General features: G+C 33.8%; 3 protein-coding genes across 6 annotated transcripts; 2 read left to right on the forward strand and 1 right to left on the reverse strand.

Moving 5' to 3' along the window:
- The first annotated feature begins 5,738 nt into the window (after positions 1-5,738).
- On the forward strand, positions 5,739-10,127 carry LOC125207140 (O-fucosyltransferase 27). The gene is made up of 9 exons (XM_048106360.1): positions 5,739-6,101; positions 6,601-6,685; positions 6,969-7,039; positions 7,134-7,222; positions 7,358-7,601; positions 7,865-8,068; positions 8,183-8,311; positions 8,463-9,013; positions 9,261-10,127. The coding sequence occupies exons 1-9, from the start codon at positions 5,859-5,861 to the stop codon at positions 9,745-9,747; spliced, it is 2,103 nt and encodes a 700-aa protein (XP_047962317.1). The 5' UTR covers positions 5,739-5,858; the 3' UTR covers positions 9,748-10,127.
- A 202-nt stretch (positions 10,128-10,329) lies between these two features.
- Positions 10,330-11,156, reverse strand: LOC125203130. Its single transcript, XM_048101421.1, has 3 exons — positions 11,003-11,156; positions 10,882-10,925; positions 10,330-10,802 (listed from the first exon to the last, which is right to left on the reverse strand). The coding sequence occupies exons 1-3, from the start codon at positions 11,082-11,084 to the stop codon at positions 10,620-10,622; spliced, it is 309 nt and encodes a 102-aa protein (XP_047957378.1). The 5' UTR covers positions 11,085-11,156; the 3' UTR covers positions 10,330-10,619.
- A 5,971-nt stretch (positions 11,157-17,127) lies between these two features.
- LOC125205790 (alpha/beta hydrolase domain-containing protein 17C) lies at positions 17,128-22,215 on the forward strand. Of its 4 annotated transcripts, none has more exons than XR_007173853.1 (7): positions 17,128-17,702; positions 18,303-18,339; positions 18,422-18,658; positions 18,743-18,790; positions 20,772-21,252; positions 21,345-21,430; positions 21,859-22,215. XR_007173853.1 is itself a non-coding variant. In XM_048104913.1 (7 exons), the coding sequence occupies exons 1-6, from the start codon at positions 17,404-17,406 to the stop codon at positions 21,415-21,417; spliced, it is 1,131 nt and encodes a 376-aa protein (XP_047960870.1). In that variant the 5' UTR covers positions 17,146-17,403; the 3' UTR covers positions 21,418-21,430; positions 21,859-22,215. The 4 variants fall into 4 exon arrangements, 3 of the variants coding, with proteins under 3 accessions (XP_047960872.1, XP_047960871.1, XP_047960870.1); XM_048104913.1 differs by having other exon boundaries at positions 17,146-17,702; positions 20,772-21,208; XM_048104915.1 differs by lacking the exon at positions 21,859-22,215 and having other exon boundaries at positions 21,345-21,583.
- The last annotated feature ends 139 nt before the right edge of the window (positions 22,216-22,354 follow it).

The raw sequence follows: 22,354 nt of genomic DNA on the forward strand, positions 1-22,354 counted from the left end.
TATTACTACTGTTTTTTTATAGGAATTGAGATCGTATGATAGATATTATTCTTTCACTATGAAACTTATTTTATGTGCTTTAAAATTTTGGTTATGATTTTCTAACCGCTTCAAAATTTAATTTTCAATTTATTTTGTAGTATGTATTATTTTTCTAATAATATTGCTAAATACACATTACCATATAAAAGTGTGAGACTATTATTTAATGAACGGTTTTTAATGCACTAAATATTTATCAATGAAATGGTCCTACTTTTATAGTAGCAACACATATATTAGAAAGGTTATTCTCTACAATGAAATTTATCACATCCGCATAAATGATGACATATTCCAGAGAAAATTTTTGTGTCGTTTTCATAATATAGATACTTGTAGGATATGAACTTCTACTTCTTATCCTCTACAATTTTTTTAAAAAAAGACACATCAAAAAGAAACGCCTCTACTATCGCCGAACGGAATGAGCAGAAATTTGACCCCAATTTATCAAAATAAATAAATAAATAAATTGCCCCCCTCTACAGTCTGCGTCATGACTCATGATTTGTGTGCACAAAATGTGGACCAAAGTCATTAATAAATTAGTACAATGTGCGTTGTGAACATGTGAATAACAAGAAGCTATAGAGTATTTCGATAATATTTTTCATTATTTAAATTAAGACATTAAATGAAATTAATAAAACGGACAATGATATTAATTAATACTAATAATCTGTTACTGATTTTATAAAAACTCGTGGATCATTTTCTTGAGAGAGAAAATTGAATTATCCACTTTCTCGTTTTGAAATTGTCAATTTTTTAGGATCCGTACATTAACAATTATGATATGCCGCGTAAATTGAATGAAATGTACTCCTTTTGTGTGAAGCATACCTATATATCGAATCAATTATTTAATTTGTTTCGAGAAAATTATTTTGCATAAATGGCATATCTTCCAGAAATTTATGCTAAAAAAATAAAAAAAAATGGATATTTAATTAAAATTAAATCGAGTTGTGATCATTTCATTAAAAGATCAATAGTTTAGGTATTCAACTGATCTTTCATTCCTCATTCTTTCCACCAAATTATTTAGAAGGAAAAAGTAAATTATCGAGTATTATTCTATTTTAAGAGTTTGTCAATAAATTAAAATTTAAAATAACGATCAATATTTTAAGATTTTTTTATTTATATTTTTTAAGAGATCCATGGACACAGAAGATTCCTTCTGTGACAAAAATTAAAATACTGGTCGATTTCCCCTAAAAATGAATATTGGAAAGTCTTCAATTTAGTAAAAAGGTGCAATGATCCATTTTAAGAAAGGCTATGTTCTTTAGACTTTATCAATTGTATGCGATTAAACCATCGATTGTAATTATATTCTGTGATGTGATATAATGATTTGAGTGAAATAACACATGACCAACCACATACAAATCCAGATCATAATTGATCTCAAATTCATTTTTGGATAACTCCCAAAAAATCAATGTCAAGAAAATATAGTAATTGATTTCTCTAAACGGACAACAATATTTCATAGTTTGAAAGTTATATGCCTCATGGGATGTCTGTTTGCTCAACACATAACATCATTTCACACCTCCAATAATTTCATCTTTATCTTTTTCTATGAACCCAAAAAAATAATTCTCTTAAATTACCAAAATTTCTCACCCCCACATCAATTTATATATTTATATTACATCAATTATACTATGATAAAAAAAAGTATTCCATGTGCCTAATAAGTGTGTGCATCAATTATACGTATGATAAAATAATGTTAGTAGTATTTGATTAGTATAGGAGGTGTATAAATATCAAGTTAAGATGTTGGATGTAATATGGTTTTTATAAATAGTAGTAAGAAATATTGCGATGGTAATCTATTCAATATATAAAAGGGAAGTTTTGGAGAAATTTACAAGATTGCCATTTAATTTAAAAAATTATATTATATTAAATATATATGATTTAAAGGCTATTAAAATGTGTGATTAAGTGGAGTGAGTGGGAGGTTTTACTAGACATTAACAATATTTGTATGATTAAGGCGAAACACATTAATTTCCGTTAATTTATTCCAATACTAATTTAATTTAGTTTAGTCGGTGCATGTAAACGCTTGTCCAACCCCATATTTAACAATTAACATGCGGATTATTTACTAATTGACCATGGATAAATAATTAAAAATTTATGAAATATGGACCAATTTTGGGCTAATTTTTTGTCCTTTCATCGAATACATATGGTATGAATTGTTCGATTGTGTACTTTCATGTTCTCATTTTATGCTTTGCACTACGGATGATCATTTTAATACATATTGATTATTGATTTTGTGCATTGTAAATTGATTTTGTTAATATTTAAACATTATATTATGTGATTTGTTACAAATTTAAAGTTAATGTAGTGTATAAAATTTTTTTAAAAATGATGAATAATTATCGATTGTTTAAATTCTTTATTGTGTAGAAATTTATCTTCCTATTCCATGATAGTGTTCAAAAAGGATAGAGGCACAATCTTTAACCTTCGTGGACTTTGTGGACACCTAATAAGACAAGTGTTATACTCTATTAGTTGACGAAGAGTGATAAATGTTGTTGTTAAATAATTGGAGTACTCTTAGTTGACTTAAAAAGGATATTAATTTCACTTTGATTCGGTGTTGATGTAAAAAAATATGAACGAAAATGAATGAAAATATTAGTGAAATGCTGATCGCACTTTTAGTAATATAGTTAATGGAGATGTGAACATTATTTTATGGACAAACTAAAATAACAAATACGAATATTATTTCATGGGAGGAGTATAAAACAATTATATCAAATGTTATTGTTAGATAATTGGAGTGATCGATAATTAATCATCGAAAATAAACATGTTTTTTCAAATAATATTTATAATTTGATTTTTTGGCTCATCTCTAGACTTGAGTCGTGGATGCATTATGCATTTATAACTCGATAGAGATATACAACAAATTACCTAAACTATTTCTTGTCCACCACAATCAGATTGAATAATAATTGATAACTAATAGAATAAGATTTATTTTCATATGATCCATACTACCTATCAAGCTCCCATGTCAAAATCACAGAATTGATCATAGTCAACATTAAATGAGTGTGACCTATTGCACCCAATCCTCTGCATATCAAACTTAAATAGCTTGACCAAATATGTATTCCAAATCTGACCCAAATACTTTGATTGGGCCATCACCCAGGGACCAAGTTGCAAATACCTGCCTCTCAATTATTCCACCTTTCCACTACAAATCAACCTTCTCCCGATTTCCAGATTCTTTCTCTGCACTCCTTATATTTTATACTATTCACAAAATCCCCCCGGCGGGCCCCGCTTACAGAACCCACGTGCCGCACAGCGAAAAGTCACGTGACTTCCTACTGCCGTTGACTCCCGGCGACGCGCCACCACTTCACCCTTTTTATGACTTTAAATAAATAGATTAAAGGCTTAATTTAATTTAATGATTTGCAGGAATAATTTACTAATAAGGGGAAAAGAGTATAGTTTTATTACATACAAACTGTAGCGCACTATACTAGAAATTATTCACCTTGGGAGAATTATTACGAATTGCATCTACTTTTTCAGTATGAAAATGACTAGTTATAAACACTGATTCAGAAAGTATAGTTATGGTTTAAATAATGATGTCCGACCAATTTCATCATACAGCAATATTTTCCGTTTTTGGGTCAAATCATCTAATCTGGTCTCATACTACACCGAGTAATGAATTATGTGTACTAATTAGTAATTACAATGAATCCACTCATTAATCCAAGTGTAACATATTAGCAATAAATTAGAATCACATTATAAGACCTTGTAGATCGAATCATCACACTTGGTTTATAAAAGTTTATTTGACATTTTAAATTTGGTTTATTAATCTATAGGTTCAAAGAAAATCATTGTAGATAAAAGAAAAGGTTGAATGGCAAAAAAAAAAAAGTTATGACTTGAAAACCGTTAAGCTCAACTATTCTATACATAATACATCCCATATGATTAGGGGGCACCGATTAATTTTATTATTTATATTTAAAACAATTATCATCTAAACATTCTTCTTCCATTTCATTTAATAACCAAAATTCCATACACTACGCACACGCAAAAAAAAGTATTTGATGGATTAGACAAGTTATTGACGTGCCTCTACATCAACATATTTAAATACTCGTTGAATAGCAACAGATTAAAAAAGTCAAGCTCTCTGAGAGAATATCCAAAAAATATATAACGTAATGAAATTAGATTGAACACTAGAGTACAATTACAACCATCTTTGAAAGATGTGCCGAATGTAGATGACATCTATTAGTTCAATGACTATATCACCAATTTGTATAAGATATACGACTGTGACACAAGCTAAGGTGATATTCAAAAGCTTTATTTCTTGTCACAAGCTAGGGTGATATTCAAAAGCTTTATTTCTTCAGCTAATATTCAACTAACAGATACTTCAATGTCATTAATTTAAATTCTAAAATGATGAATAATGTGCACACAAAGTCAATGTTGAGTGGAAGTTGTTAAGTAGAAGGCTCTAACTTGTCCCAAAATATTAGTTGGACGAGTGAAGCAATAAATTCGAAAACGTAATTAGAAGCTCTTGGGATACATACATTGGATGGACGAAATCAAACTATAATAACATGAAGATTAATTTAATAATTAAATTATGTCATTTTAGGACTTTTAGTTAAAGATTTTTCAAAGTTTTTAATTATGTGTTGTCATTTTAGAAATAGAGGGAACATCTTTTTAGGTCCATGAACTTTGCCAAAGTATCATTTTAGGTCCATGAACTTTGAAAATATCATTTGAAGTCTGCCAACTATGAGTTAATATCAATTGAAATAATTTTTTTTTTATTTCCAAGTTTTTCTGGACGAAAATACCATCTATATTTTCAAAGGTATATATTTCTAATAAACTTATCATATACTCATATTTTTATAAATATTTTTACTATATATTTTTGATGAATTTTCTAAATATAATTTGACCTTCAATATTATCACTTCATTCTGTGACATGCAAGAAAAGATCCTTATTCAATTTTTTATTATTGAAGGAAAGTTATTTATTCAATTTTAAAATTCATTAATATAAAAAGTTGAAGAAACAATTTTACTTGTCTGTCACAAAATTAAGTGATAATATTGAAAGTCAAATTATATTTAGAAAATTTGTCTAAAATATATTGTAAAGATATTTATAAAAAAATATGAGTATATGATAAGTTTATTAACAATATATACCCTTTAAGGTATTGAGAGTATTTTCGTCCAGAAAAACTTGGAAATAGTAAAAAAGTACTTCAAATAATATTAACTCATAATTGATGGACCTCAAATGATATTTTCAAAGTTCGTGGATAAAAAAAGATGTTCCCTCCTAAAAATATTACAATTGAAATAAATTAAAGTGAAGATCGAAAACATCATAAATTAAAAAGTACAGCTGTAATTTGAGATAAATAAAAGTAGAACTTTTGTTGAAATTTTGGTCTAATTGGCTCGCCTTCAACTATGTGGCTGTGGTTAGTCAATGATCTCCTGTCGTATAGTGCACGCGCCGCCAGCGAGAGTGCGGGTCAGCCTCTGAATTAGTGCATGAAATTATAAAAACGACAAACAAACCTGTCTTAAGGATTTTTATGCTCCTAATCTCCACTCCACATCCCACCTCCTCGCACCGTCGCAATCGCTTCCTCTCACTATTCTTTTTTACTCATTTTCCCTCTCTCTTGCACCCACGCCCACTCATTGCTCCTGCGCGTGAAATAGCTCCACACCATGAAGTGGGTCTCCCCCACCAAACTCGGTGGCGCCGGCGCCGGCGGGGAGGCCAAGCCGCTGCTTTTCAAGTCCAAGCTCAAGTGGGTCGGACTGTTTGGTCTTGTCCTCTCCGCTTTCTCTCTCTTCACCCACTTTCTCCTCGCCAGATACAGCGTTGGTGCTACTGTTTCCGAGTATAAATCTTCAATCACAATCTTCTCTTGGAGGCCCATTTTCGAGAATGCCAATTCTCCCCCACCTGTAATGTCATAAAGATCTCATCTTTTATGCTAATTTTCCTCCAATTTCATTTTGTTGCGTCGTTTTTGGTTTGAATCTGGGTTGATTGCACCTTTTTTGCTTTTCGGAAACGCAGAATTTAGTTGTGGATCATGGAAAGTAGTGATTTTTTTTTTGGTGTGGGAGTAGTGTTTGATGCAAGATACAATTGTGTAGTAATAATTTTGTTTATGTGGTGAGATTAGTGGGGTCAATCTTTTGGGGTTAAATTTTTAATTATTGTTCTTTTTGCTAGCTTATAAAATGTGGTTTTCGATTTCCGATGCCAGTTTTCCTATTTTCTTGTGTTTCAGAATCATAATGTTTGTTTTTTCAAGAATGTCTTGTTTGACTCTGTATTACTATCTTTTTTGGGAAATCCTTAGCTGTAGTATACTGTACATGTTTTGTTTTTTAAATCTAATTCGAGAATCATGTTTGGTTTTCATTCTTGGCTGATTTGAATCTATGATTTGTGCAGCCTGGATTGTACAGAAGACTTTGGGCCCCTGTGAAGCATCTTGAATCTTTAAATCCCTATGCAAATCCTAGAGCAAACTATGTAGGTTAGATCTGCTTCTGTGTGTGCTTATTCAATGCTCAAAATGGAGTATACTACTATTTACACACACACACACACAACATTGCTTCCTTTCTCCGGATCAAGGGTTTATAAATCAAAACTTAGAGTTGAATTATGTATGTGACATTTGGGGGTGTTGATTGTGTATCTTATCTTGATTATTTCAGGAACTTGGTTTAACATTTGAAAGTAGCCTTTGTTTATAATATTTGGGAATAGAAGGAATACATTCTTTGCTGTTTAACCCTGTTCTCCATACACTGCAGCTCCTCCTCCACAGACGGATAGATTTATTTTTGTAAGGATACGAGGGGGTTTTCACGAAATAAGGAACTCGGTGAGTATGAACTCTTGTAATTACTGCATACAGTAGTTTGGTTTATTGTTTTTAAAAATCTTATTTAGAGGTTCATTATTTTATGTGTTTGCAGATATGTGATGTTGTTGTGGTTGCTCGGCTTCTTAATGCCACCCTAGTGATTCCCGAGATTCAATCCACAACGAGTAGCAAAGGGATCAGGTCGGTTCCTTTCCTGACATGGTTACATGCTTTTACAATACAACCAAACGATGCTGTCATTGTTGTGTTAATTTTTCTTGAATGTTTTCTGAACTTATCTCTTTATCTTTCTATAATTTCTCTTATGTTATTCAGCACAGAGTTCAAGAGTTTTGCCTACCTGTATAGCGAGGATCAATTCATGACAGCTTTGGTTGGAGATATCAGAGTTGTGAAAACACTGCCTAAGGATCTTAAAGGAGCAAGAAGGAAGAAAGAAATTCCTTCTTTCAAAGTACCAAGCTCCGCGTCTCCATATTTCTATCTTCATCATGTTCTGCCAGTGCTGAAAAAACACGCGGTTGTCGAGCTTGTTGTCCCAGATGGTGGATGCTTGCAGGTACCCTAGTCTCTTGGTGGTTTATACTGTACAATTGTCATCATTGATGCCACTATGATCAAAGCAATGTCAGAAAGAAGGCGGGGAGCTCAGACCTTTGGCCATTGGGTCAATGAGTAATATGCATTATGCATTTCCAAATATAATTTGTAGAAGAACTAGTTTGGTTGAATAATTAATTGTTTGATTCTCAACGTTAATTGAACATCTTCACCTGCGCGACTGGATGCTTATGTCGTTGTGGTTGAATTTTTGTCTCCTAGGCCTTACTTCCTCCACAGTTAGAAGAGTACCAAAGGCTTAGGTGTCGGGTTGCTTTCCATGCTCTGAAGTTCAGAGAGGAGGTCCAAGAACTTGCCTCAAGGATCCTATACAGATTAAGATCTTCAGGCCGACCGTTTATAGCCTATGATCCTGGAATGACAAGAGAATCATTAGCTTATCATGGCTGTGCTGAACTCTTTCAGGTATCATGCGGGAGAACTTCTGAATGTCTGATAGGTTTACCAAAAGTTGGTGATATTAATTTCATCTGCAAAGGTTTGCTTATTAATTAGTGTTGTGCCAACCAATTTTTCTAGGATGTGCACACTGAGCTCATTCAACATAAACGAGCTTGGATGATTAAACGTGGAATCGTCAAAGGGAACCTCACTGTGGATTCAGCTGAGCAGCGACTTCGCGGTTTATGTCCACTTATGCCTGAGGAAGTATGTTGACTTATTCTCATCTGTTTTTACTTTTATTATTCATGTTGAGCTAGTAATGATTAATATCCTGATCCAAGTGCTTGTCGTTTTAAGCATTCCATGTGTGATATGATGGTTGACAATTGATATGATTACTTATTTTTTCCTATAGATTGGTATTCTTCTTCGTGCTTATGGCTATTCGTGGGACACTATTATTTACGTTTCTGGTGGAGAGGTCTTTGGTGGGCAGAAGAAGTTGATTCCCCTTCATGCTATGTTCGAGAATGTTGTAGATCGGACTTCCTTAAGCATGGTATGGGAGTTGGACAAAATGTATGGCCGTGAAGCCAACCTTGTCGACAAACCTAAGACTTCACCTCCACTTAAAGTGGAAAAGAAACCCGATGCTTGGAAAAATTCTGGTCCTCGTCCCCGTCCACTCCCACCACCCCCAGCAAGATTCAAATATCCTTACAACATCGAAGGCTGGTGGGGTTGGGTAGCTGAGAGCGACAATGAGCCAGAGAGTACAGTTATGGAGCTGAGAACCAATGCACACAAATTGCTGTGGGAAGCAATTGACTACACCATATGTGTAGAAGCAGATGCGTTCGTTCCAGGATTTGATCGTGATGGTCGAGGAAACCCAAATTTTGCTAGCTTGGTAATGGGACACAGGCTGTATCAGGCTGCCTCCTTGAAAACTTTTCGAATAGACAGGTATTACTCCCATATTCTTAACTTCTACCTCCTATATTAGGGTAGTTTTTCAATACTAGTGATGCTGTATTCTTATTTGCTCAATAATCAATTTGTGTAAAAATACGTTGCCATATATTGGGAGGTTTATCTTTTCCCGCGGTCATTTCAAGTTCGCAATGTCATCTTCTTGCATTGGGTGGTTTGGTGGTGAGGGATGATGTCTCGACTCCTATCATTACATAATGTGCCTTTTCTGCTCTTATAGGAAAGTGATGGCGAAAGGTTTAGATGAGATACGTGACCACCTTTATCAAATCAACGGGACGTGGATAGCATCTGTACGCAGGCATCTGAGAAGGAACATAGTTGATGGACTAACAGAGGAACTCACTAGATCGAAACCATTGTCTTTTCTGTCTTTCCCTGTCGCAGAGTGCTCTTGCTCGGGGGGTAGCCAAACTGGTGCAGTTCCGGCTAATTCCTCGACCCCTCTAAGCCAACCACCCCTGCGCAAAGTGTTAGCTTCTATAGCGAAGTGCCCGTCCTGGATGGACAGGAATGCCACTTCAAATCCAAGGGACAAGGAAAGTGATGAGGGGGATGATGTCTATGAAGATGACCCGGACTCGCCAGATGCTGCAGTTCTCTTCCGCCAAGTTGGTGACAGCAACGAGGGCAGTGGAGTAGAGATGAGCAACAAAGAAGAAACACAAATGGATGATCAAGAAGAGCTTGAAGGTGGGGAAAGGTAACTGAGATGATCTGGTTGATCGTTTGTACAGATGCTTTCGTATGGTATGGACACCACCCGATTGAGGCTACAGGATAGGATTTTCTGGGACCAACGTGTGAGGACTGAGATGCCTGCTTGTTGACATGGCTCAAAGGCCATGTTCGTGTTTGTGTTCGTGTCCGAGTTGGTGCAGAGAGATTGGTGGTTGGAGGCAGTTTGATGGGCGTCGCGAGATGGTGCAAGAAGAAGCAGGACTAACTGAGATTGGGATTTTTTTGTAATAGTAGTGTAATACAAACTCATGTATCAATTTTGATGGCAAGTGACCTTATAATAGACTCATCTTAATCTTAATTAACTCTTCTCCTATTTCTCTGCAGGAGGAGTTCTGTTTTTCAATGAAAGAATGGCTGGTTAAAATTGATTACAATTGAATTGTGAAGAAACATGAAATACACAAATGGTATTGTATTTTGAACTCAAAATAATAGAGTACGTATATATGGTTATGTAGGTAGAAATTGCTTGCAAACAACCTGATATCAATACTTGTTTGATGTCTCTACCACCACTTATTTCTCTTAAAAGTTTGACACAAACAAAACAAATAAAACACAACTAAACAAGTGTATTGTATAATGTACAATACTAACAAGTCTCTATTGATGATGATGATGCTAAAGAAACACAAACTAACTCCTACACTTAATAAAAAAAACTACTATATCATCTGCTTTTTGTGATCAAACAACTAAACAAGACACAACTATCTGAATGACTAACTTTTGTTTAGGACTACATAAACTATATATGTGGAGTGGCCTCACTCAGTGGAGCAAAATTGTGAAGCCAATAGGAATTAATCTATGCTAACAGAAACTGCATCATCCCTCAGTCTTTAGGCACATGATTGTTGATTGGTGGCTTTCGCCGCGCCATCTTTCCATAGTCCCTGTGCATTAGGTTTGCTACCTCGTCCGCTGCCTCAGTCAACGCCTTTGTTTCATCGGTCTTCTTGGAGTTGGATTCTCGGGAATGCTGCAGCATTTTTCTTCCCAAAAGAATCTTAACATCCTGTTTCATTGACACTGAATAATTATTACCATGATCATCTAATATGAAACAAAGTGTCCAAACATAGAAAGAGACTCACACTCTGAAGAAACACATCTTTCTGTGATTCTGTTCCAAGATTGCCTGTAAAAAGATTCAATTTTTAGCAAAAAAAAAAGGATCTTGATCATGAACAATCATACAACAAGAATTACAACTACCTTGATCACACTCTGCAGACCCAAGAGCAACCAAAATGATCACAACACTCAATAGTAATCCTGAAAAACATCGATGCGCCATCTACTTTATTTTCTCCAGAGTTTGTTAAAAAATGACTTCAATTTTAGATTTCAGATTGCAACAAGTAGTGAACAGAGAAGCCCAGAAAATGCAATGTGTGGTTTTATAGAGTTCAAACCGGAGTCAAAGGTAAGGATTCCGACAACTAGCTGCTTGCATTCGAATATTTTAAGCTTGGTTCTGGCTACAAACAGGACTTAGGAAAACTCAATAGATTAAATAATCACATTTTATAATCAGAAATGTACTGAATAAAACCATATGAAAACAGATGCCAATTTTGAATAGTGGTGTAGCTGCATTGCCCAAAGATACTGCTGATCTTGCACCATTTTAATAAGTATTCCTATATAGGAGTACATATCACAAGAGGTGTGTAATTGAAATTCCATGCAAAAATAATATTTCACTTTGTATTTTCAAACTAAACTTTCTTGGAAGTCACACATGAAATACAAGGTCAAAAGTTGACAGTTATTATGAGCTGTTTTACCCTTATTATACTAGAAAGTTCATGAGCAAAAAGGTGAAATTAAAACATCAGGGTTTTTTTTAATTTATTTTTTTAAGTAAACAATTATCAGTAGTCAGAGATTCGTTTACCAGTGTTGAATGATCTCTGAGAGAGAGATTAGAGTGAAAAAAGCATATCTTTGGATACCTAATACTTGTGTTAATTATATAGTTTAGCATGATTTCATTCAAAATTTGGAAAGGAATCTTGCTAGTTTTTAAACAACTTGTTTAGTATATGTATGCATGATTTAGTTATTTTACTTAGCTCATAATCATTGATCACAAACTCAACTCACTTCACCAATGGAGTCTAATATACTACTCTTACTTGGAAAAGAAAAGCACCAAATTTGGAGGTTAAAATGTGAGGTGTGTGGAAAGTAAACACACTCCTTTTGAGATTAACAAAGAGATTTTCCCAAAGAAAATTAATCTGAGCATCAAGAACGTGGGCTACTAGTTATTTTTGCATAGAATTACTCAATTTCTTCCCTTTTAAGGAATTATTTAAGATAGTAGTTTTGGTGTTAGCACCTCATTAGGCCACGAGGAGCATTAGTCATCTTGATATCAGTGCTTAATCATCCTTAGTCGGTTACTAATCTTTTATTTTAAATTCCATCTGGATTTCATCTGTGTTCAATTATGATTTATTTGCTTCATTATGGTAGAATTTTTTTTGAATTTTGAACCAAATTAAGACTACCACATAGGTCAAAGGAGGTATTTTAGTTCGGATCATTTGTGCTTTATTGTCAAATCTAAAGGCATCATTATACATATCATAGTATAGAATATTAGAATAATATTTGTGATTAGTAGGATTTTGTCTAATGTGAATTGGAGTTCGAGTTGATCATGTGAAGAAGCTCAAGAAAAGAGGAACAGACACGTGGACAGAAAGTAATGCTACGAGTACCAAAGCTAATGTTTTATTTGTCTTGAACAATAATAAATTGTTGATTTAAACCTAAATGGGAGTATCATTCTGAGTTACCGAGAAATTTCGACTTATATATCGTTTTAGGCCACATACATATGTTGACATAAATGATGCCATTTTGTATTACATAGAAATTTTGACATAAAAAACGTTGTCGTTTTAGGCCGCATAGAGATTTTGACATGTCATGTACTAAAATTTAATTTGATGGAAAATCGTCTTAATAGAAAATTGATTAATGAAAGAGTTGCTAGACCTGATTTTGGTCCTTATACTGTTATACATAAACCCCTGATTAATAAATCAATTAAAGTCCCAATGCTATAGCACCCAGTCAATCTTCATCTTAAAAAAATTATATTATGCATAATTAAAACAAAAATACTCCTACTAAGAAAGTGCAATAACTTTTCTTTGCTAATTAATTAAAGTTTTTTGCTCAAAGCAAATTTTAATTCAAATCTATGGGCAAGGTGGAGACGAATTTTGATCAAGTGGTTCAACAATGATAGACTAACATTATTCACTTTGAATTGGATTAGGGTTTAATGAAAATTTTCATTCACAAAAAGGGAGTTATCAAGAAAGGAAAGAAGATTATCCATAAAATTGTCATAATATAGATTAGTTGCAGCCATGTAAGGATCCAAGTTTTGTTTCTATAAAAATATAAAAATTTAACTTTGTACGTACCGGTACTCATATAGTTTTATAATGTTTGATCTGAAAAAAATACTCTATTTTATAAGGAAATTACCTCAATAGTTATCATCACCGTGAACAAATAGTTACATGTACATTTTTTATTCTAAGGTGGGTACCTTGAGTGTAGTCATGATCCCTCGTAAAAGTAAGTGAAGTTAATAATTTGTTACTCCATATTTTATTCTCTCACTCACTTCATTAATATATGCCCTAAACTTTGTTTATGAGATCACATAATTTATGCTAGCTATAAGCCTATTATAATTAATGGTTGTTCACATTTATGCAAAAGTAAAAGTGACTTCACATATACTTCAAATTTGGCGTTTGGATTAGTTTTATCTGAGAAATGCACAGTTCGAGTTTCATTTCTTATTTGTGTTAGTTGGACTTGATTGAATGTAAAACTTTTGACATAAAAAAGCATTCTCTCCATAAACTTTATTTTCTCAATTTTAATTACTTTATAAGTATATTAAAGAAACACTTTAACTATTTTGGACGGGATGAGTAGTACATAATATTCAAAATATATTTCTGAACTAATTGTGAAATAGTAGTATTTTATTACTAATGTCATTTTACTCTATTTGTTCTTCCTTTTTAGTAATTTCTTTCACAGTACTAGTATTTTGTTCATTTTGTACGCAAAAAACTTCTATTTTCATGTAATATCATTCTAAATAATATATTCTATATGCATCTTTCGAAAGAGTGCGAAAAATCTTTAATTCGATTATAATATTCAAAATATGGGTTTAAAATAAACAAACTATGTTAATATATATATACTCCTATAAGAATTATTTAATTGATAAAAACGTGGTTAATTGTTGTAAATTGTAGTTGAATGAAGTTAATGTGTTCACACTTAATGTTATTTGATTCACTATACTCCCTACGTCCGCCATTAGAAGTCTCATTTATGGGCGGTACGAGTTTTAAAAAATGTTAAGAAAAATGAGTTGAAAAAAATTAGTGGAGTAGGGGTCCTACTTGTATATATTATTTTTAAATGAAATGTGAGTGAAATGAGTTAGTGGAAGGTGAGACCCCGTTATCATTTATAATAAAAGTAAACCGGGATTCCTATTCGCGGACGGACTAAAATGAAAAAATGGAACTCATATTCGTGGACAGAGGAGTACAAATTAACCGCTGAAATCAAATTGTTAAATTCTTAACAAGGAGTAGTATTGGTGTAGGTAGGTTTGACCTTACATTTGTTAGAAAATTATTTCTTTTAAATAAGCAATAATGATTCTTATTAAAGGAAAATGTAATTGCAATTTAAGACATAGAAGTAGAAAATTAGTCTGTGTCAGACAGTACTAGATATTCAATGGATTCTTAATTGACAACGAGGACAAAAGAAAATTCAATACTTATGATGCAATTATAGGGTGGCCATGAACTTAATATAATCCTATTTAGAAACTACTAGTAGTACTATGTTACTACTCCTGGGTTATCATTATTAAAAATGATTAGTGATATATGCCCATAAGTCATAACGATTCTCAATTGCGTGGTATAATCATTCATTTTCAAACTTTTTATTTTAAAATCAAATTTTTGATGCATACTCCATTTTCAAAAAATTTGTATTCCATATCAAAAATTTAATGCTTATCACCAATAGAAAAATCCCACATAAAAAGATATATATTGTTATTCACATTTTCTACACTATATAACTACATTATTTCTACATTCATTTTTTTTTCAATTGCGAATTTATGGAAAATGTTAATAATCTAAGATGTATATTTGATTGAGATCTTTGATGGAGTAGTACAATACAATGTTTTCTAGAATAATACTTACAAAAATACTTTTTAGGACTTAGCAAGTATAAACATGACCGAAACACATCATCTCAAACTCTCAATTAGCCAAACTTGTGAGAAATGAATTCCAAAGTATAATTCAGATAATTTATCTTTTACTTTAAATTAGTAGGAGTGTTAGATTTCCTCTCACAATACTCACTCCCATAAGCAATCAATGATGAACTCACCAACTTCTCCACATAAATTAAGTATTTAAGGTATAATAGAATCACAATTATTGCAGCTTGACTATTATATTAAAAAGTGTCTATAAATAAGTCCTAATTTCCTAAAGAGTTATTGCTCAATCATTATTTATTTGGTGGTCTATCATTTATCACTGATAAAGAACATTCATAACGCAGCCAGCCAACCCACTGGGCTTTTGGACCGTTTGAATTTTCAAATGTAACTTTGAATTTTGCACTATATTAACACATCCTTATCCATTTAATAAAACAAAATAAAGAAAATTGCATTTTGAATTTCAAATTTTAAACCTTGCTGTAAATACATTCAATTATTTTAAAAATTTAGTAATGTCGTAATCTTTATGATACTACTATAAATTTTTAACAGTTACTCCATATTTTTTTTATGAATTTGAAGTTGATTCATTCTACATTTAGAATTATAATTGATTGAAGAATTAATCTCTCATTATCAATTTTCTCATTATCAATTTTGTAATCTCTCATTATCAATTTTGTAATCTCTCATTCTACTATAAATTTGAAGTTGCCATCTCTCATTATCAATTTTCTCAATTGACATCTAGTGTTTGTGCAATTGGGTTAGACATCGATGTGATGAATTTCTTAGATTTTCATTCTATATTTAGAATCACAATTGATTGAAGAATTAACATACCCGTCATCTAAGTTGTAATCTCTCATTATCAATTTCTCATTTGACATCCAGTGTTAGTGCAATTGGGTTAGACATCAATGTGATGAATTTTTAGCTTTTCGGTTATTCAAGTTGAATTGTGAACATTCTGCAATGAAATTAACAATATAAGACAATCAGACAATATAGACTGGACAATTTTTTTTACTCAAAACTTGTGCAATGTTTAAATTGCAGTTGAATAGATAAAAATGAAATGAAACGTATATTTATAGTATATGCAAGTTAAACATTTCGATGTCTTTCATTTAAGATAAAATGAATTTGAACCCTCAAATGCACCGTGCGTAAATGGTGGGAACCCCCAAAAGTTAAGGGACGATGTAGTCATTTCACCAACAATTCTGGTGAACTGTAGCGGACAAAATTTTCAAAATCAAGTACTTCGTCTTAATTATTTCAACCTAAAGTCAAAGTGTACAATGCAGGCAACAACTACAAACTAGGGCCATGCATTGATAGTTAGTGAACAACGAACCGACGACTTTCTCATGATTTGACACCATTTATGCTCAATTAATGAACATCGAACGGGCCTTTAGTCTCTATTCTTATAAATGTCACCAGTTTCAAATATTTGATATAATTGTGAGAATATGATCCTATGAAACTAAAATGATCTACCTAAGTAATTATCATTCATCCACCACAAAGTAAATAACTCAAAAATAAAAGAAAAATCCATCATTGTTAAGGATCCATATGAAATCATAAGTAAAATTTGGATTCTTGCCAAAAGCTACCACATAAAAAGTTTTGGAATGAACAGAAATTGCCCAATGATGTTAAGCACATGAGGGAAAACCCCCACCACACAAAAAGAAATCAACTTTTTTCATGTTATTAGAAAATCACCTTTTCAATTATTTTGAAAAACAAATGAAAAAAACACTTTTAGCATAGTTCTTCACCCTTTTCTCATTATAATAATTTTGAGAAAACCCCACCTCTCTAATTAGTCAACTTTAACCCGCAACCACTGCACTACAATCACCCATCCAATCCACATCCGCCACGTGTCGACAGACCTCTCCTTAAATCGCTTTGCATAATCAACGATTTTAAGAAGAAGGGGATCACTGTACACCCTCCGATGCGATCGTCATTGGGGATTTCACACGTGTCACCATCCACTTTAACGGCGGAAATCCCTCCTTCCGTTTCCCCTTTCAAAATCACACACACACAAACACGCACCTTTACATATAGCTTTCCCTCTGTATCTATCGATTTATACATTCTCCCAAAACGTCAATAATTGAGCCTAGATTCGGTTCAATCACCCGATTCGTTGTGATTTTTTCATGAAAACAATCTCTGTTGGTTGGAATCAGGAGGCAGAGGTTCAATTTTCGATTGCGCGATTTTTTTTTGGCTGATTCATTTCTAGGGTGTAAATTATTGTGAGTGTGCGATGGGGGGGATGACGTCGTCGATGGCGGCGAAGTTCGCGTTTTTTCCTCCGAATCCGCCGTCGTACCGGGTGGTGGCGGAGGAGACGGGGAAGCTTAAGATGACGGAGGTGGCGAACCACGATAACGTCGATGTTTTGAAAGTGAAGACGAAGAGGGGGACGGAGATCGTGGCGGTGTACGTGAAGAATCCCTCGGCGAAGCTGACGCTGCTGTACTCGCACGGGAACGCTGCTGATCTAGGGCAGATGTATGATCTCTTCAGTGAACTCAGCTTCCACCTCCGAGTCAACTTGATGGGGTATTTTTCATAGAGATTTGTGATTACATTTTTGTTCATGTTTAGGTTCTTGATGTTTCACTGGTGAGATTAGTTATGAATGGAACCGTGGATCATGAAATTATTTCATGAGTGGTAAATTAGCCACGATCGGTGTAGCTTGATGGCATCACTCGCTCCTCGTTAGCGTTCAATCACAATTCCCTGCATCAGCTGCAAAAGGATAAGGAATTATAGGTGAATTATTGAAGATTAGGACACTGACATCCTGCAAAGGATTGGAATAAGAATTGGATTGAGCTTTGGATTAGATACGGATATTTGTTAATTGTAACTGAGAGCTGATTTTGAATTGTGATGGCATATTGCTTATAGTGCCACTGGTCATAATTATATCAATCTAGTTAAATTTCCCGTATACTATCTATTCATCTACTGGATTTACCTTTTACTACTACATTGCATGTGGAGTATCTAATTCAGATTAAGTTTTTCTTATGTAGATCTCATATTTTTGGAACCTATATGAACTTTATGTCATAAATGATATACTTATTTGTTTCAATCCGGCTAAACAGTGAATATGAAGTGTGGATGCTTATCATTTTTTCCTGGCTGCAGGTATGACTATTCCGGATATGGACAATCCACAGGAAAGGTATGGGAAGTGGGACATCACTCTAGTTTCGAGGAGCTTTTAATTGAAAAAAGGCTAACTTCGTGTGTCATTCTTTTCTTAGCCAAGTGAGCAGAATACTTATGCAGACATTGAAGCTGCATATGAGTGCCTGAAAGAAACTTATGGGGTAAAAGAGGAAGATGTAATATTGTATGGACAGTCGGTAGGGAGTGGTCCTACTTTGGATCTTTCATCACGTTTGTCCAGGTTAAGGGCTGTGGTTCTTCACAGCCCAATCCTGTCAGGACTTAGAGTTATGTATCCTGTTAAACGAACATACTGGTTTGACATTTATAAGGTAATTATTTCCTATTAGTGTTTCATGTTTTGCACTTTTGTTGAATATCATTGTAATATCTTGTTCTTTGTGCTCTTTCTACAGAATATTGACAAAATCCCATTGGTCCAGTGCCCAGTGCTGGTTATTCACGTAAGTATTGTCTTATCTTCTTTTTCTTGTTTGCTAGCTGTATAAATCTATAAGACTAGTTGTAAACTCCAGCATTTTACATTAGGTTTGTTGGTAAACATGTTAGTTCCATTCACCTTTAAAACTCCAACACAGCGCTGACATTATTTTGGAAGACAAAGGCTATTTTTTTAAGAGTGAGCATCTGTTAGTCACATAATAGACCAAATTGAAATATGAAATTACATAAAGTGTGAACCCAATCAAAACTGAATAAATGGAGGCACACATTTCTTCTAGACCCAAAATTATGGTTCAGTTGGCCAGTTTCTTGTTTTCATCTGGACATCTCAAACAACAAAATAGTTGTGAATCATGTACCATGATTCAGTCTTTATCTTTCTATTGCAAAGAACCCCATATTCATGATTCTAAGAACAAGATGTTCAAATAAAAAGAAGGGAATAGGAAAACAAACGAGATACAAAAGCCATGTGAAGATATGTAGAAACTGGCAAGATGTGATCTGGAGATATCAGATTACTTCTGATACATGCACTCTAAACCTCATACATTTGACGACATGATCAGCTGAATAGGAGGTGAAATTTTACGATCTGTATCTAATGCATTTTGTGATGCTGTCAATCCAAAGGCTCAGGATACTGGCAATATCTAATCTCGAGTGGAGAATCTAGAGAGTTAGAGAAGGGAGACGAGAATGCATTAATATTTTTGCTGAAGATAATGTGGGGTGGGGGGGTTAGGCAGAGGTGTAAATAGTGAAAGCAGAGGATAGGGAGTGAGAGCTTTTGACTGCTGAACTGATTAAGAGAGAGATATATTTGGCCTTTTGGTAGTTAAGACTGAATCAAAGCGGTTTAACCAATTTCTCCGCATTGTGAAAGCATAACTGATCGGGCTTGGCTTGATTTTCCCTACTGTTGGTGGTCATGTGATGCGTTTCCTATTTTTTATAATCGATTTACCTTTTGGATGTTGCAGGGTTTGTACTTAATGAGTGGGCTGGTTTTAGAACATCATTTCTATTTGCTTTGTGAATGTGTTAAGAGTAAAAACAGAGGATGACTGTAAGCGAACAGTATAAACAAAAGAGATCGAACAGAACAAGGATGGAGAATAAACTCTGAACAGAAAATACAGAATTAATCCTCAACTGAAGCTTTTAAATCATACTCCCCTCCGTTCCATAGTAATAGAGGCGTTTCGTTTTGAGCTCTCGTTTTGAAAAAATGATAATAAATAGTTAAAGTGGAGAGAGAGTAAAGTAAGAGAGAGAATAATGTAGTGAATAGTCTTATCTACAACATTCTCTTTCTTACCTTACTATTTCTCCACTTTAACTATTTGTTATTATTTTTTCAAAATGAGTGCTCAAAACGAAACGCCTCTATTACTCCACAGAGGGAGTACTACTATTTTTGGATATTGTGTACTGCCCATTGTTAAATATCAACAGTTGTTTCAACTTGTCCATTTTCTCTTAAATTTATTTTTGGTAATAGATGTCACTGAACTTGAGATCATGTGAATGGTTTTTGACACTTTTGTGCATCATCCCTACCTAGAAATACTGTAACAGAAAAAAATAGAGATTATATGCTCAGATAGGTAAAATTTTCTAGCATAATAGTTGGATTTAGTAGTATATGTACTGTTAGATTCATGACATTTATAGTAGTATTTTTTATTAAGTCAGTGGTAGTTTGTCAGTAGGACACGTTCTAGAGACTCGAACAGTACCACCTGATCCACCCCATACCCGTTATGTAGTCTCTAAAATGCATAAAATACTGTAAATGTTTTATGAAGACATTTCCATGCTCCATAAGCCAACATCCTTTAAAAAATGTAATCAAGGAATGACCTACACTATTTTTGCTATATATAGCTAAGATCATGCTTGCGTAAGTTTTTTATGTTACTTGGGAGATCAATCTACTCTTTCTTAACACATGCATCTCTATCTGGTATTTAACAGGGCACTGACGATGATGTGGTAGATTACTCTCATGGTAAGCAGCTCTGGGAGCTGTGCAAAGAGAAGTACGAGCCATTATGGGTTAAAGGGGGCAATCACTGTGACCTGGAGCTTTACCCAGAATATATAAAGCATTTGAAGAAATTCATACTAGCTATCGAGAAATCAGCGCATCTGAGAAGTGGATCTGTAGAATCTGTGGATCAGATGGACACACAAAAAGGTATAGATTCCCGACCCAGACAAAGCACAGATCATAGAGAAAAGTCTAGATCAAGCACAGATCATAGAGAAAAGCCTAGGGAAAGTATAGACCGAAAGGAGAAATCCAGAGCCAGTGTTGACAAGAGAGAAAGATCAAGAAAGAGTACGGAGTTAACAGAGAAGCCCAGTAATAACGCTGAGCAGCCAGAGAAAGCTAGGAACAGCATAGATCGGTTGGCCTCAACTTAGATATATGAAATTCCTTCACTCTATATATGTGTGTTATTATCATTCCTTTAATTCTTAAGCTTACGTATTTTGCAAATTTGCGAAAACTTTTCCTTGACCGTCAGATTTTAATTATGGCAGCTTCGGAGAGATGATGAGATCAGCTGTTTTGTGCAATATCGACTGTTTCAAGCCTGTGAGGACAAAGGTCTGAGGATGGAGGGGAGGTCAGTTGAAATAGCTCAGAACTTTTTTTTAATCTTTGCTTTAGGTTAGTATTTAGATTTCCAGGCAGCGAGTAATCTTAGCATTTTCATTGGTTATCAGTTTCATGTTTTGAACGTCTTCAAGTTGCAGATAATGTATTTTCATTGCCATCATACATATCCATTTGTTTCTCACGAGCTTTAATTCATATTGAAAACTCTTTCCCCGTGACGATAGATACTGGTTGAATTGGGTATATGTTGAAGGACAAAGATGTCCAACACTGTATAGTTTACCAGTCTCTTGTAGATTCGACTCTAGATTGGTGGAAGTGGAATATGAAGGAAGTTTCATAATTTGCCAATTCTGACCTTCTAGCACCAATGATATGGTTACAAGCATAGCCACTTAATTTAGTAATTTTGGAACTGTTATTTCTTATTACCAGATACTTAGAGCAACAGAGAGCGATACTTGGGGCATTGGCTCGCCTCGTCCCAATAGACAACTCCTGGGCTGGTTCATTTGGATCACGGTTTTGAAATGGGAAACGGATATGTAGATGATAACTTTGCTTAGGGAAGCTGGCTGTGTCGTTGTAAATCGCTTGGTATATCATGTTACAACTTCGACTTTCCAATGATTCTGCCCTCATTTTTTTGCGTCTTCAGTTATGTCAGTTATCGTGGCATGGAGATAGTGCATTTTTTAGTTTGCGAAGAGTCCTAATTGATAGTATGTTGCTTTATGTCATGGTGTAAACTGTAAACTGCAACTATTTCCCAGTGAATTGTTTTTGGTTTCACTATTATGGTTTTTGAACAACCTTGAAAAATCTGAGGAAAAAATCAGATCAAATTTTTTAGAATTACAAACTTAAGAGTTACTCACATTCAAATACTCCTTCCGTCCTCTAAAAAATAGAATTTTTTCCCTTTTTGGTC

The sequence above is a fragment of the Salvia hispanica genome, chromosome 2 (assembly GCF_023119035.1).
Source record: "Salvia hispanica cultivar TCC Black 2014 chromosome 2, UniMelb_Shisp_WGS_1.0, whole genome shotgun sequence".
Taxonomy (NCBI): domain Eukaryota; kingdom Viridiplantae; phylum Streptophyta; class Magnoliopsida; order Lamiales; family Lamiaceae; genus Salvia; species Salvia hispanica.

Coding starts and splice junctions, on each gene's coding strand:
- LOC125203130 (XM_048101421.1), bottom strand. CDS start 11,084: ATGGCGCATCGATGTTTTTCAGGATTACTATTGAGTGTTGTGATCATT. Junction 10,926..11,002: donor GTCTGCAGAGTGTGATCAAG/GTAGTTGTAATT, acceptor ATCTTTTTACAG/GCAATCTTGGAACAGAATCA. Junction 10,803..10,881: donor AAGATGTGTTTCTTCAGAGT/GTGAGTCTCTTT, acceptor TCAATGAAACAG/GATGTTAAGATTCTTTTGGG.
- LOC125207140 (XM_048106360.1), top strand. CDS start 5,859: ATGAAGTGGGTCTCCCCCACCAAACTCGGTGGCGCCGGCGCCGGCGGG. Junction 7,040..7,133: donor TTCACGAAATAAGGAACTCG/GTGAGTATGAAC, acceptor ATGTGTTTGCAG/ATATGTGATGTTGTTGTGGT. Junction 9,014..9,260: donor AAAACTTTTCGAATAGACAG/GTATTACTCCCA, acceptor CTGCTCTTATAG/GAAAGTGATGGCGAAAGGTT.
- LOC125205790 (XM_048104914.1), top strand. CDS start 17,404: ATGGGGGGGATGACGTCGTCGATGGCGGCGAAGTTCGCGTTTTTTCCT. Junction 18,659..18,742: donor ACTGGTTTGACATTTATAAG/GTAATTATTTCC, acceptor CTCTTTCTACAG/AATATTGACAAAATCCCATT. Junction 21,209..21,344: donor GCTAGGAACAGCATAGATCG/GTTGGCCTCAAC, acceptor TAATTATGGCAG/CTTCGGAGAGATGATGAGAT.